We start from the raw sequence: 13,137 nt of genomic DNA on the forward strand, positions 1-13,137 counted from the left end.
TTCTTGTAGTCCCAAGAACAACAAAATCTTTTAGGGATCAATATTTTGCATAAGCTAGATCAGTTCTTTGGAATCAATTACCACAGCCTCTAGGAAATAGCATCCGGAAACTCATTCAAGTCTTCTCTTAAAACTCAATTGATCAAAACCGCTTTTGATTAATTCAATATATCTGCATTTCATTATGTCATTCATTTATATCTCCTTATTGTATATTTGTTAAATTTTTTCATCAATTGTATTGTTCATGTGCTTTGTATTGCAATTTACATCTAATTATTGTTAATTTTTTTCATGTATATAAAGTCTCATATACCTTGAGGATTTATGCCCATGCCAGGGTATCGTGATTTTCAAATAGTAATCATTATTATTATCATTGTATGATCTCATGCACAACAGTTTGATGAGCTAGAGGATTCAGTCCGTCGTAAGATCTTCACATCCTCCATCGCTGGAGCGCAGGCCAAGGGTATGGCTGACCTATCACGCATGAGAGGTTTCGAGCTGGTGCCGGGAGAGGTCAACTTTGGCACTCTGCGAGAGGGCTGCACCTACGCCTTCCAGGTCAACCTGAAGAACGTCGGGGTGGACAGCTGTCGGTACAAGGTGCGGCAACCTCCTCCAGGGACAGGACTACAGGTGGTCTACACTCCGGGACCGGTAAGTAACATTTAGGACCAGGAACCCCTTTGTAGCTCAGTTGTTATAGTCAGGGAAACCTGTCTATGAAGGCCTTTAAAGGAGGTGTAGCATGAAGAGACTATGTGTCTTTCCCGTGGCCTGACTCGGGGGCAACATGACGCGACAGCAGTATTCACGTGCCTGCAACATATGCAAAACCGAAGCGTGAGGAGAACTTCGGTCTGTTTCGCGAACGCTTGTTGTCTAAAAGAAGTCTTAGATTTTCATTATTATTAGTTATTTTATTATTATTGCCATGCTACACCCCCTTTAGGGGTGAAACTTACTATAAGAGAAACCTCAGTGGGAGAGGGGTGAAGGAACAACTATTGACATGTTACATTTCTAATCAAGTTCTACCATTTGTATTTGTATTTCATAAGGAGACAATAAAGGTGATCACTCTAGATGAAGAACCTTGTAGGAATCAATTGATTTGTGAACCAAGTAACATGACTATATTTTGGTCACCCCCCAATAGAACAGCTAAGGAAAATGAAAGTTTCTGTCATTTGGCTAAAAGTGAAATCATGCAGTTCTTGAGGTCACCCGACCGCAAATGTGTATTTCTTACAGTGCATAAAGCAGTAAAACTAATGTACTATTGAATGTTGAGGGATATGTATGTGACCTTTCATTGAGACACACAGCATAGCCAGTGCTGTAGTATAGTACCATTACTGTTACAGTCCCATAAAGTTGGCTATGAATTTTTCATGGCATGCAATGCATCTTTGTGTTTACCATGTCCCTGAACATATGTTATCGTTTCCCTCTGTAGGTGGCAGCAGACATGAAGGCCAAAGAAGAGCTAGTGTCCTCTATGCCGTTATAGCTGCTTCGGTGGGAGATAAGAGTAATATGATATTATGAAATGGATTGAATTGAATTGAATTGAATTACTATTGTTTTGATCTGTAGGTTGCAGCAGGTATGAAGGCCAAGCTGGAGCTAGTCCTCTATGCCATAGCTGTAGGAGTGGAAGGAGAAAGTGGGCATGGTTCCATAGATCATCACATTGAGATCACCACGGAAACAGAACTCATGTACCTTCCCGTCTCAGCTGATATCCTTTTCAAAGCATGTCTCTTTTAGTTGATCTACTTCCACCAAAGAATTGTTTGGAAAATAAAGAATAGCTAGGAGCTCAACTATGAACTTTATACACAGAAATCCCCATTACTAATAAAACAGTTGGTTTTTAAGTGTTTTGATTCAATGAAGCAATTCCAAACTGTTTGAGATGGGAATTTGTTTGAGCTGGCAACTGTTTGAGCATAATGTATTTCAGATTTCTTCAATGTCTGCTCTTTCATAGTTCTTGAGTGATAGCTAGAAGCACTTTTATTACACCCTGTCTGTCTTTCAATTGATTGTAGGATGGAGTGGGTTTAATTATTCTATTAAGTCATCAACAACATTCATGATTTTATAAATGTAATGCTTCCTGAGATAAATTTCAATCATTTAAAACATACTTGTGGCTTACACCCAGTAAATAAGATCAAATGATCGATCTGTAATGAAAAACAAGTCAGAAAAAAATCTTTGAACATTCATGGTCTTATGAAACAATTAAAAATAATAGTTGGCTACACCTTTGAGGCAAGTATTGGTAGTCTGAGCAATAAATACGGAGAAAGGTGGGAAAGGAGCATTGCTTAATCCAAATTGGTACCTTTTCTTGCACTTACAACATGTATCTCTCTGTGCTAATCAATGCACAGATTGATGTTGGGGGATGGGGTAAAATGGGAAGAAACATAATTGTTTTGATGTATTCTATTCCATTGAGAATAAGCCACTCTGTAAACTTCATAATCCTTGACTGCATGGCACATATCTTGACAGCGGCTGAGTATGATGAGAGGACCCATGTTGGTAGGCAACCCAAGGTGTCACCTGGCATCCGACTGATCGCTACAAGACCGCCCTCTAGAGAGGGAATCATCAGACCAAGGAAAGACATACCACAACGTGAGTATTATTATTCTTTTCTGTGTTCTTATTATACCTTTTAAAGCCCATCTGTACTAGTTTACAGAAGGAATTAGACCACCCTGCAAGATCACTGACGGGTGGTTATCTCATCAAATCAGCTCTCACTTAACATAAGAAGAAGAGGATAATGAGGGAACAATGGTCACTGATTAGGCATCGTTTGCTATATAGAGGGCGCAAGTAGCTATAAGTAGTGCAGTGGGGCTTTAAAACAATTTTTGTTTTAACAACAAAAGTTTTTTGTAATGGATTATATATCTGACTGGTCATGTTGAAGAAAGAGGGGAATCTACTAGTTTGGAAGTCTCTTTCAATTTTATCTTTTGCATTTGTTAGTTGAGCTAACATCAGTTTCAAGATATTTTTCATCAAAAGAAAGTATGTATAAAAGTAATGTTGATGTCGCGCTGGATCGTACAGGTGGTCGTACAGGTGGTTATACAGACTTTGTTTTTTGTTATTTTACAATGCCATTGATTTCATCAATTTGCTTTCTCTTCTTCTTCTTCTGCCTTTTCTTCTTCCACTTCTTTTTTCGTCTTCCTCTTCCTCTTTCTTCCCTTCTTCACCTTCTCCTACTTATCACTATTATATTATTCTCTTTACTCTTTATTTCTATCTCTCGTTTCTTCTCAAATTCACTCTCCTCGTACGTCTCTTGAATCTCATACTATACTATTCCGTTTTCGCCTCCTATAATACCTTTTAAATCCAGACCTACTATATTGTGTTACTCAGTACGGGAGCCTATTCACATACAAGCTATGCTTTTTATTTAGGCTCCCCACATTTTAAATTGTTCTACCCTATACATATTTCGAAATTTCGTACTTATTTTCCGTACATTATATTTGATCTGAATTCTCTAATTTTGTTTAAAAAATTTTTTTTTCTTTTTTTTTCTTCTGTGAAATCTATTCTTATAATAATATACGACTGTATAAAAAAAGAAAAAAAAAGAATATAAACTGTTTTTCTATGTAAAATGTGGAATAAATAAACTTCAAACTTCAAACTTCAAAAGAAGGCATATTTTATATACTTTACCGAAAGTTGTTTTTGTCCATTACATACCCTGATCTTCATCTGCCTCTCTATAGTGTTTAGTACTTATTTTGTACATGTAATTCAATTCAGTTCAGGTCATTTCCATGTAAAGGGGTAGCTGCTAGAAAAATAAGTGAAAGAGATGATCTTCAATGTCTCAGTGCCTTACAGCAGCTTGGCTAAAGCCAGGATGATAACACATCGTTGATGGTGCCCAAGTACCGGTACCAATTAAGATGTATATGTGCACATTATAACTATAGTTATCAGCATATATTCATAAAGGTTTTCTTTTTCTTTTGTATAGAATCCCAAGAGAATCTGGACATGTAGCTTCCTAGATGATCACAAGATGATTCAAGATGATCACAAGATGATTCAAGATGATCACAAGATGATTCAAAATGATCATCCTCATCATCCTCGGACCCACTTGTAGAAATGAAACAGGGAAAGGATAAGAAAAATAGGTCCAGTTAAAGTTTAGAGGACACCCAGTCTACTTGATATTTTGAGCTTTTATCAGCTGAAACAGTTACTTCGAGACATATCATCTGATCTGTAGAGAATGTGCATTTTAAAAAAGTCCTTTTTAACTTCAGAAGATACTAGTAGTTTGGTACCAACTCCTGATAACAGTTACATTTTATAGGGGATCAGCAACCCTTTTTTGGAAAAGATAAACTGTATGCACTTTCAAACTTACATGTATTTTCATAAATGCCTTAACTGCTTGATATAGATTTATATGTACCAACTGATGTGCTTAAACGAGTGATTAAAGTTGTTACAGTGAGTCTTACATTATAAAGTGACTGGCATGATTGTTACCCCTGCTTAGAAGCAAAGTCACATTCTTCAACATTTGATATGAAATGGGATTGAAGAAAAATATGTCCATATAAATGTAGATGTTATTTATTCTCACAAGTTTTAAATAGGTAATGAATGTGTGATTTTAATAACTACATTATTGAAGATGAAGAAGACAATTAAGAAAACTCGGGATCCTTGAGAATATTTCTCAAACATGGTTTGTGACATGGCATTGAAACTTGTGTTGTCTTTGTGATACTCTATTATGCAGTGGGAATCATACTGTATGTATATATTATTCAAATGTTACAGTGAATTTTGTAGTGTACGTCTATTTTCCGTCCCATCTTGCAATAATTCCTTGCATTTCTGCTTCTATTGTATAAAACTGTATTCCATATGACATTGATTCCATCCTTTTTATATATTCCTTCTTTTAAGACAAAGAATTTATATTGATTTAAAAGTGTATAATATAACCTATCTTGTATAATATTGTATTTTGAAAGTGGAGATGTGCTTTAGTGTATTTTGTAAAGAAAGATTTGATTCAACTTATCGACCTTGAGTTTTTGTATGAAATGACTGTGTAAATAAACTACATTTGGTACATGCATTATGAACTATATGAAAATTATCTCGCATCGGTATTTCAAAGATGAATGTTGTGAGCGAGGTGATTTGTATAAAGAGATGGACTTTTTCATAAATGGAGGAATGTTTTGAATGAGATAAAGGATATCTGTAAAATGAGGTGTTAAATCATAACGGGATGACGAGAACAGGACGTAAGAATGTTAGTAAACCAATCTACTTTGTGCATTTGAGCTGATTTGGGTTTGTATGACAAAGTTGCTTTTGATCTAACAAAATACAATACTGTAGGTAACATAATGAAGACAACTGAAGAAACTCAAAATTTAACAATACCATGATCATATTTATTGCTATACACAATATATTTTAACCAGCAATATTCTTCCTAGTATACAATTCAAAATTCAAAATAATTCCATCCAAAAATACAGTTTTCATAAGACAATTACCAGGCAAAATCAAAGGTGGTTCAGAAATAAACAAAATGAATTTCATGTCAATTGTGCTCAACACTTTATGGCCAGGTAATAAACGGATCGGAATTTGCACTAATCGTACTCCATTCTATAACTGAATTTACATGCATGCATATTGACTATAAAACAGTCACATAAAATGGCGGACAAGACTTAAACAATGTGTGTTCTAAAAATTGTTGCGTTGTGACCGCTTTGTGACTGAAAAACAAGTAAAGGGCAAGGATGACAACATATTTGAATATTTGGCAACCACATTTTTTTCTGACATTGTTCACCAAAAGGTACTGCATACATACTGTATGGTACTATTACAAACTTTGATGTATATATATAATGATAATCCAGTGGACTTGCACACATATGCTAGTAATAGGCTATGGCATACTGGTCAGGTTTTTTCAGTTCACTTTTCCCCTAGTATTGCTGGGTTAGGGAAAACATCAATACATGTACTACATTTTGAGCTGTAAGAAGAGCTAAAATACATTTTAAGTCATTACACATGTGGCAGGAATAATATTCTGACACTAACATACAACTATCATGCATGAACTTTCACATCACTGCAAATCCAAAAATAACTCTACATTTCATATTTTTGCTAAAGGGTAACTTTTGTCCAGCATGGTAGGAAAGTAACCAGATTGATATATGCTATAAACATTGGTGAGTCAGAAAAATAAAATGATAATCTCAGCACAATTATCTTTAACCTCTTTGCTACTAAAAGCCTATAAATGTATTTCAATATTAACTATCATAAATCAGCCAATAAAATCACATTATCCATTTGGTCTTCTACCATATCAATCAAACAAACAATAAAGTCATGATTAATAACCCCATGAAATCCTCCAATTATCACACTCAGGTAATATAATCATTTACTCTTTAAACAGGACTTGATAATTCTGTAATTAACATAGAAACATATCAGACAACATTATTTCATAACACTCATAACTTTTCTTTTTCAGCAGGGTTTTGGTGGTATATCTGAGAACCAAATTCCATGGCTTTCCATTAACAACTTTTGCCTTTTTTCCATGACCAAATGGCATATAAGTACGTACCATTTTGGCATTCTTTGCAGCAGCCAAGCTGCCACAGCCACATACGGCCCACACCCACAATCAAATTTCCATGTCTTTGAGAGATTTTTTTTCTTCCCTTTTTCAGAAGAATTTACTTCCCCCTGATTTTCCAGGTTTTTCCATGACAGTGGTAACCTTTTTCAAGGTTTCTCAATAATTATATAAATATTACACATAATACACAGCAGTGAGGGCATTAGTAAGAATTACCCACACAAAGTAACATGCCTCATGATGTTTTATCTTTTATAAAATGATGTTTTATAACATGATTTTACTAATGACCGGTCATTAGTAAAAACTTAGGCAAAATAAATGCCTGGTCACGTGTACGCTCCCAACCAATCATTTGATTAGGATCCACGTCATCATCTTATAAACATCAAAACCTGTATTAAACAGTGTTGACCGATAGCACCCTTTTTTGTGCAGACACAACTCCAATATCTTGGAGAAACATTCAATCACCTTTAACATGGATCATATTCCCAAACTCTCTGATTGTTTGGTAGACTAATGCAACAAGTATTGGACTGCCACAATTGATTTTTGTCACATGTATATAATCACATGGAACAAAATATTATTTTCCACACAAAGCGGCAGTATAGGATTTCGATTGGCAACAAATCAAAGAGTAACTTAGTAATTCCACACACATCACTCAAAAAAGTTTACAGGCAGAATATTCATAAAATACGTAAACAAAGATTAATCTTTTTCAAGTGATACAACTAGTAAAGCCATTATTTTCATGTGATTAATTTTTTGCACACAGCGACCCAAAACATATTCACTGGTTCTTAAATTTGCGTTGCATGCATTTAAACCCGTCCAAAACATGCATAAAAAGTCATGCTTATGTTTTTGCGACTTCTAAAGTTCGCGCTTGCCGATCTTAGCACAAAATACGCGAAAAAGTAATGTAACAGAAATATTTCTACTTTTATAGCAGTTGAATGAAAACTCATGAATATTACTGTCTAATCTAAACAACTCACTCAACTGACACACTGCAAACAAAACTATACGATAATCATTACCAGTAGTTGAGATTAGATTTTAAAATTGTTATAAAAGTACATTCATGATAAGTGAAATAGAGGGAAAAAAATCACTTTTAAAATCTCAATATGAATCACATTTAAAAGAAACATGATGCCATACAATTAAAACCAAAACTAAGATGAAAAAGAGCATTTTCGACCATTAAATAGAATTCAAGGTATTACAAGGTAATTCTCTCATAAATAATCATAATGCAGATCAGCTACTGTCACAATTCTTTGTCAAACTTAATACGTCAATGGTCATGATTAATACATCGTTGTGATATTACTTCAAAAACATTTTTAAATGTGTTGTCATCTGAATTCAAAAGGGTCACAAACTTGACTTAGTACACTTCTATGAACATTGTTCTACAGATATGATTTTAAGAATATGTGTAAGATCGTTCAAAAAAATAAAAGAGAGGAATGAATAGAGTTAAAAACAGATAAAATTAAGCATGATTTATCTAAAAATCTTTACTAACATTGCAAACTATGACTTGGTAGGATTTCAAAATGACATGTCACAAATCATATTTGACAGGATGGCAAAGAAACTATAAGTAACAGTGGGATAAAAGGAAACAAAAACAAAGTAAATTATCAACTCTTATTTTTACTTAAAAAGTGGAACATGAAATGATGACAGGTATTAAATAAGATGTCATGAATTGCACTGGATAATATTTCAGCGCATAATCATAATACATGTAAGATCAATGATGCAATGAACATTGCTGTTTTATATACTGTTATGTAAACATCAACTATTGTACTAAAATAAACATGAGGATTATTCAATGTTTGAAGTGATGATACTGTGATGCTTGGCTATGGGTGGTAAATTTAGGACCTTGAGATCAAACAGGTAGACCACCCCTCTTTCCTAACGGATCCATTAAATATAAGGGCTTGCAGATACTGGGTTGTAGCTTAGGTAAAGCCATCAGCAACTTTAGGGGTTAGGTTGTGACATCTTTTTCGGTACGACTAAATTCAAAACCCTCTCTTCAACACTAATCTTTTTCGAGCCATAAACATACAGTGTATTGGTTTGGGCAGCTTTTTGACAACTCATGGAAAATCTGGTTTCTCCTGTATCTATAAATGTATAATGAACAGGTGGGAAGGTTATATAGAAAGAGATAAGTAACAGGTACATGTAAACCTGAAACATAATGGATGTATTCCAATCTCCCATCCAATCTGGTAATTTGTAAAGCACCAATATCTAACTGCCCAACAGGGTCTCTAATATACATGTAAGATTGGATAGAGATATACATACATGCCAACATTTGAAAATCAGAAATCTGTACAAATTATGCTATTTAAAAAAAAAAGAGGAACAATCCTAACTCTCCTATTCAATACTACAGACAAATTTGTACAGGAAGAGGAACACCTGCATTAAAATGATAATTATCATCTCCCAAAAAGAGGAATGTTCCTCTTTAATCTGAACAGTTGGCATGTATGGATATACATGTACCTCTCTTGAAACAATGTGAGTGGTTGTTTAGGCCATGGCTTCGATGATAGGGGTATAGAGCTTATCCTTGCAGTTGGAAAGTTTGTTCCCGGGAGTATGGACTACCCCTCCTGGTCCAGCTAGACTAGTACATCCCATCAAGTCCAGGTCTATCTGCCTAGCTGCCTGACGACCTTCGTTGATGGCATGCACAACCAGGGACTGGCCTCGTCGACAATCTGAGAACAAGACAAGGAAGTTATTATTACTTGACAGCCATGATTGACAGTTACAGAGATGTGACTTGTTTTACATCAAGTAGACATGGACAAACATGTACAGTGTATATAGGTTAGAGATGGTTCATGTACATGAAGTATGTTTATAAAATGTTATATATTGATATATGCCTGGAAAACATTTTCTACAAACTCCCGCCTGTCAATAGATTACATAACAAGCCTCAATAGAGGCTGCAACAGGTGCATATGAATGACAAAAACCTATAATCATGCATAAACTTCAAAGGTAGCATTCCCAAGAAACAATGCACCCCACAAAACCAATAATTACATGTACATGACTTGTAGAGACAATATTGAAAACTAGATGGAACTTCAACTGCGCGCAGTTGAAAGTGATGCCTCCGTCATAGAGCAATTTTACAAACCAAAACGGAAGAAATTTTTCAAATTCAAGGTGGGTTGTAATCCATTAACAGGTTCTCAGAATATCGAGATTACAAGCTATTTCTCATATACATGTATGACCCTTTGATCTTTGACCTCATGACCCCAAAATCCAAACAGTTCATTGCCTCACCAAGATACATACATGTCCTGAGTTTCATGGTAATCTGTCCATCTGTTCTAATGATAATGTGATCACAAGCTATTTTTGCATTCATAATGAGCCTTGCGACCTTTGACCTATGACCTCATGACCCCAAAATCTAATCAATTCATTGGCTCTGCAAGATACATACATGACCTTAGTTTGGCAGGAATCCATCAATCGGTCCTTGAGATAACGCGATCACAAGCTATTTTTGCATAAATAATGAGCCCTGTGACCTTTGACCTTTGAGCTCGTGACCCCAAAATCTACTCAATACATTGGCTTTGCAAGATACATACATGACCCAAGTTTGGCGGGAATCCATCAATGGGTTCTTGAGATAACGCGATCCCGAGAACGGGACGTACGGATGTACGTATGTACGGACGGACGGACAACCCGAAAACATAATACCTCCGGCTACGGAGGAATAATAAAATGAGTACATAAATCCTCTCCAAGAAGCTAAGAAAGATAACCAATACCAACAGTCCTTTTCAGGACTACACACCCTCAAGAAAGATTACAGAGAGTCCTTTTTAGGACTCCTCAATCCTTCCTCTCTCTCACATGGTGCACCCGCAAGCCTACTGTATACATAAATACTGTTGTTCATTGACGGCCAGATGGGCATTAATACCTTGGTCATATTACCAGTAACAAGACCGACACCAGAACAACAGACCGATCAAACAATTACATTATTCCCAATGGCAAAGAAATCTGTTGGTTTGGCGGTGTAACAGAGGTTATAATACTGATTGTTGAATGATACATCGGCCGAAACCTTTCTGGCTCTCTGATAAAAGTGAATCAAACTGATGACACTTACCTCCCGCAGCATACACCTTATCCAGACTGGTGTGGTACTTCCCGTTAGGGGTCTGGATGTTAGACCTTGGGTCCTGGTCCACTCCTAGCTCCTCAATCAGGTTCTGTTCTGGTCCTAGGAAGCCCATAGCAAGCAGGACCAGGTCCGCTTTGAAGATCTTCTCGGTTCCAGGGATCTTCTCCATGTTGTAGCGTCCCGTCGCATCCTTGGTCCATTTGATCTCGATGGTGCGGATTCCGGACACATTGCCTTCTCCATCATCAAGGAACTCCTACAAAGTAAAAGGTAAAATAAAGCATTCACTTATAAATTATCATAGCTCGTCTCCATTCAGGAAAGACAACTATGTGACTTACTTTCATTCTTCAATAATGTGTTCAAATAATTAAAGATACATTTTTATTCCCCAAATATAAAGGTAGGGCTAGCATTGAACTTTTACCAAATATTTAATGAGAATCATCATAAGAATCAAATTGCACAAGCATATTTCACGTGGGAGTTTGAGGATACATTGCTCAGCGATTCATGTCTTACATTAGTCCAAATTCCTAATTCATTTTCTTCTTCAGGATAATCTGCCTCCTTCACTGCTGAAGATTCTCAAGACTCTACCCACGATGCAATCCTAACCCTAAACCGGACTCAAAACCCAGTCACAAACCCACATAACCCTAACTCCATACCATTGATAGATAAATAGAACCAGGAGCAGATGTCTAATAACATAAAATATTCTGCAGGAGCACTCATCTTTACAAGTTTTCAACCTAAGTTATTCTGCTCTGAAATCACCGGTCTGACCCTATTGGCAATAAGCTACATTGATCTCACCTCGCTGAGTATCTCAAAGTGACGTGGGTCCTGTCCATGTTTGAGCTTGACCTCTGAGTGACCGTAGTCCACTCTGAGGATACGTGGCCAGGTCGGCCAGGGATTGTTGGCCGCTCGGCTAGGAGGGGGCTCGGTCAAGATCTCAAAGGTCGTGATTGACTTGGCATCCTGGTGGAAAACGGATGGAAAACAAAATAAAGATTAGCATACAATGCATTCATCACAATTATTGGTAATCAATTAAGACACCATAATATTTCTCAGGATCAAAAAGATTGTAATCAAATATCAGTCAAGGATTAACAACATTAAAGAAATACTAAAGAAATTTACAATTTTTTTACTTGGTGACAGATTCTGCTTTCGAGGTTACCATTTGTGCAATCCAATTTATAGATACCAGACACCATTATTCAAACTGCTATCATCAATATCAACATCACTACCGCCAACACAGAGCTGCCAACCTCTGAAACCAAAATCAGTAATCTGAAAGCTAAAAATCAGTAATTTTGGATGGAAATCAGTAATTTCAAGCGCGGCGCTTTCAACATCAAGAAGACTGCATTTGCACGTACATTGTAGAGCTGCACACAACACCACAACACAAACTACTAGTACCATGGTAATAGCATCACTCTGAATGACAGGACTTGAAGTAAAAACAAGAACATTCTGTTTATAACATCATTTTAAGTGCTATAAAAAAAACAATGGTTATTAGAGGATTGATGTATCATTACCCTGTTTCACTTACGTGTGTATATTCACTTCAGGTTTTTACAATTGCAATTTTACTGTCAGGGAAGGCATTTTTGACAAGTTGTGAAAGGTGGTCTGCTGCTGAAAACGCGATGTTGTGCTCTATCAAAAATTGAGTAAACTTCACTTCGGCGTTCGTGACAGAATTGTCCTTTGCGACGAAAAACTGGGCGATGTCATGACTGCGGGAATTGGAACTTGCCTCCGCCGCTGCAGTCCGGTGCTTCACCGACTTCAGATGTACCTGGATATCGTTCGAACCGCCATGACCAATTCCAAAATCGGATGAGCAATGTGTACAACAGGCACTGTTTGTATTCCTTTTCGACGGAACAATGCATGACCATTTCACCTGAGAAGGTTTGCAGTTTTTTAGAACGCTTCTTCGATGAAGTTGAAGTCATTTTTCTCCGTCGGTTACTCGAAGTTTGACGCGACCACGGCCGACCTGCTGCACATGCGGTAGTAACACTCGGCCAATGCATATTTCGCCCAGATAAATATCGTGCCACTTGTTTCAGCACATCCACCATGCATGCGCTTTCGTATCGGTCAAAACTTTGTGTGTCAGCTCATTCAAAATTTATTCGTGTATCATATTTTGTTATCAACAATGAAAAGGGGTATATGA

The 13,137-nt window shown here is 36.5% G+C and overlaps 2 protein-coding genes across 7 annotated transcripts in view; one reads left to right on the forward strand and one right to left on the reverse strand.

Moving 5' to 3' along the window:
- LOC586523 (sperm-associated antigen 17) overlaps positions 1-5,176 on the forward strand; it is a 44,046-nt gene extending 38,870 nt beyond the window's left edge. For 4 of the 5 annotated variants that reach the window (XM_030994851.1, XM_030994855.1, XM_030994852.1 and 1 more), the window contains 4 exons: positions 403-663; positions 1,606-1,750; positions 2,524-2,661; positions 4,040-5,176. In XM_030994851.1, the coding sequence (XP_030850711.1) occupies positions 403-663; positions 1,606-1,750; positions 2,524-2,661; positions 4,040-4,065 (570 nt within the window). In that variant the 3' untranslated portion in view covers positions 4,066-5,176. The remainder of the gene's footprint in view (positions 1-402; positions 664-1,605; positions 1,751-2,523; positions 2,662-4,039) is intronic. The other variant, XM_030994854.1, reaches the window with a different exon arrangement.
- A 291-nt stretch (positions 5,177-5,467) lies between these two features.
- LOC115928103 (putative glutamate synthase [NADPH]) overlaps positions 5,468-13,137 on the reverse strand; it is a 57,221-nt gene continuing 49,551 nt past the window's right edge. Inside the window, exons 36-39 of one of the 2 annotated variants that reach the window (XM_030994857.1) lie at positions 11,745-11,912; positions 10,911-11,181; positions 9,257-9,480; positions 5,468-9,054 (exon numbers count right to left, since the gene is read on the reverse strand). In XM_030994857.1, coding sequence (XP_030850717.1) covers positions 9,290-9,480; positions 10,911-11,181; positions 11,745-11,912 — 630 coding nt within the window. In that variant the 3' untranslated portion in view covers positions 5,468-9,054; positions 9,257-9,289. Of the gene's footprint in view, positions 9,055-9,254; positions 9,481-10,910; positions 11,182-11,744; positions 11,913-13,137 lie in introns of both variants that reach the window. The other variant, XM_030994858.1, reaches the window with a different exon arrangement.

The sequence above is a fragment of the Strongylocentrotus purpuratus genome, unplaced genomic scaffold, assembly GCF_000002235.5.
Source record: "Strongylocentrotus purpuratus isolate Spur 01 unplaced genomic scaffold, Spur_5.0 spur5_scaffold_21, whole genome shotgun sequence".
Taxonomy (NCBI): Eukaryota; Metazoa; Echinodermata; class Echinoidea; order Camarodonta; family Strongylocentrotidae; genus Strongylocentrotus; species Strongylocentrotus purpuratus.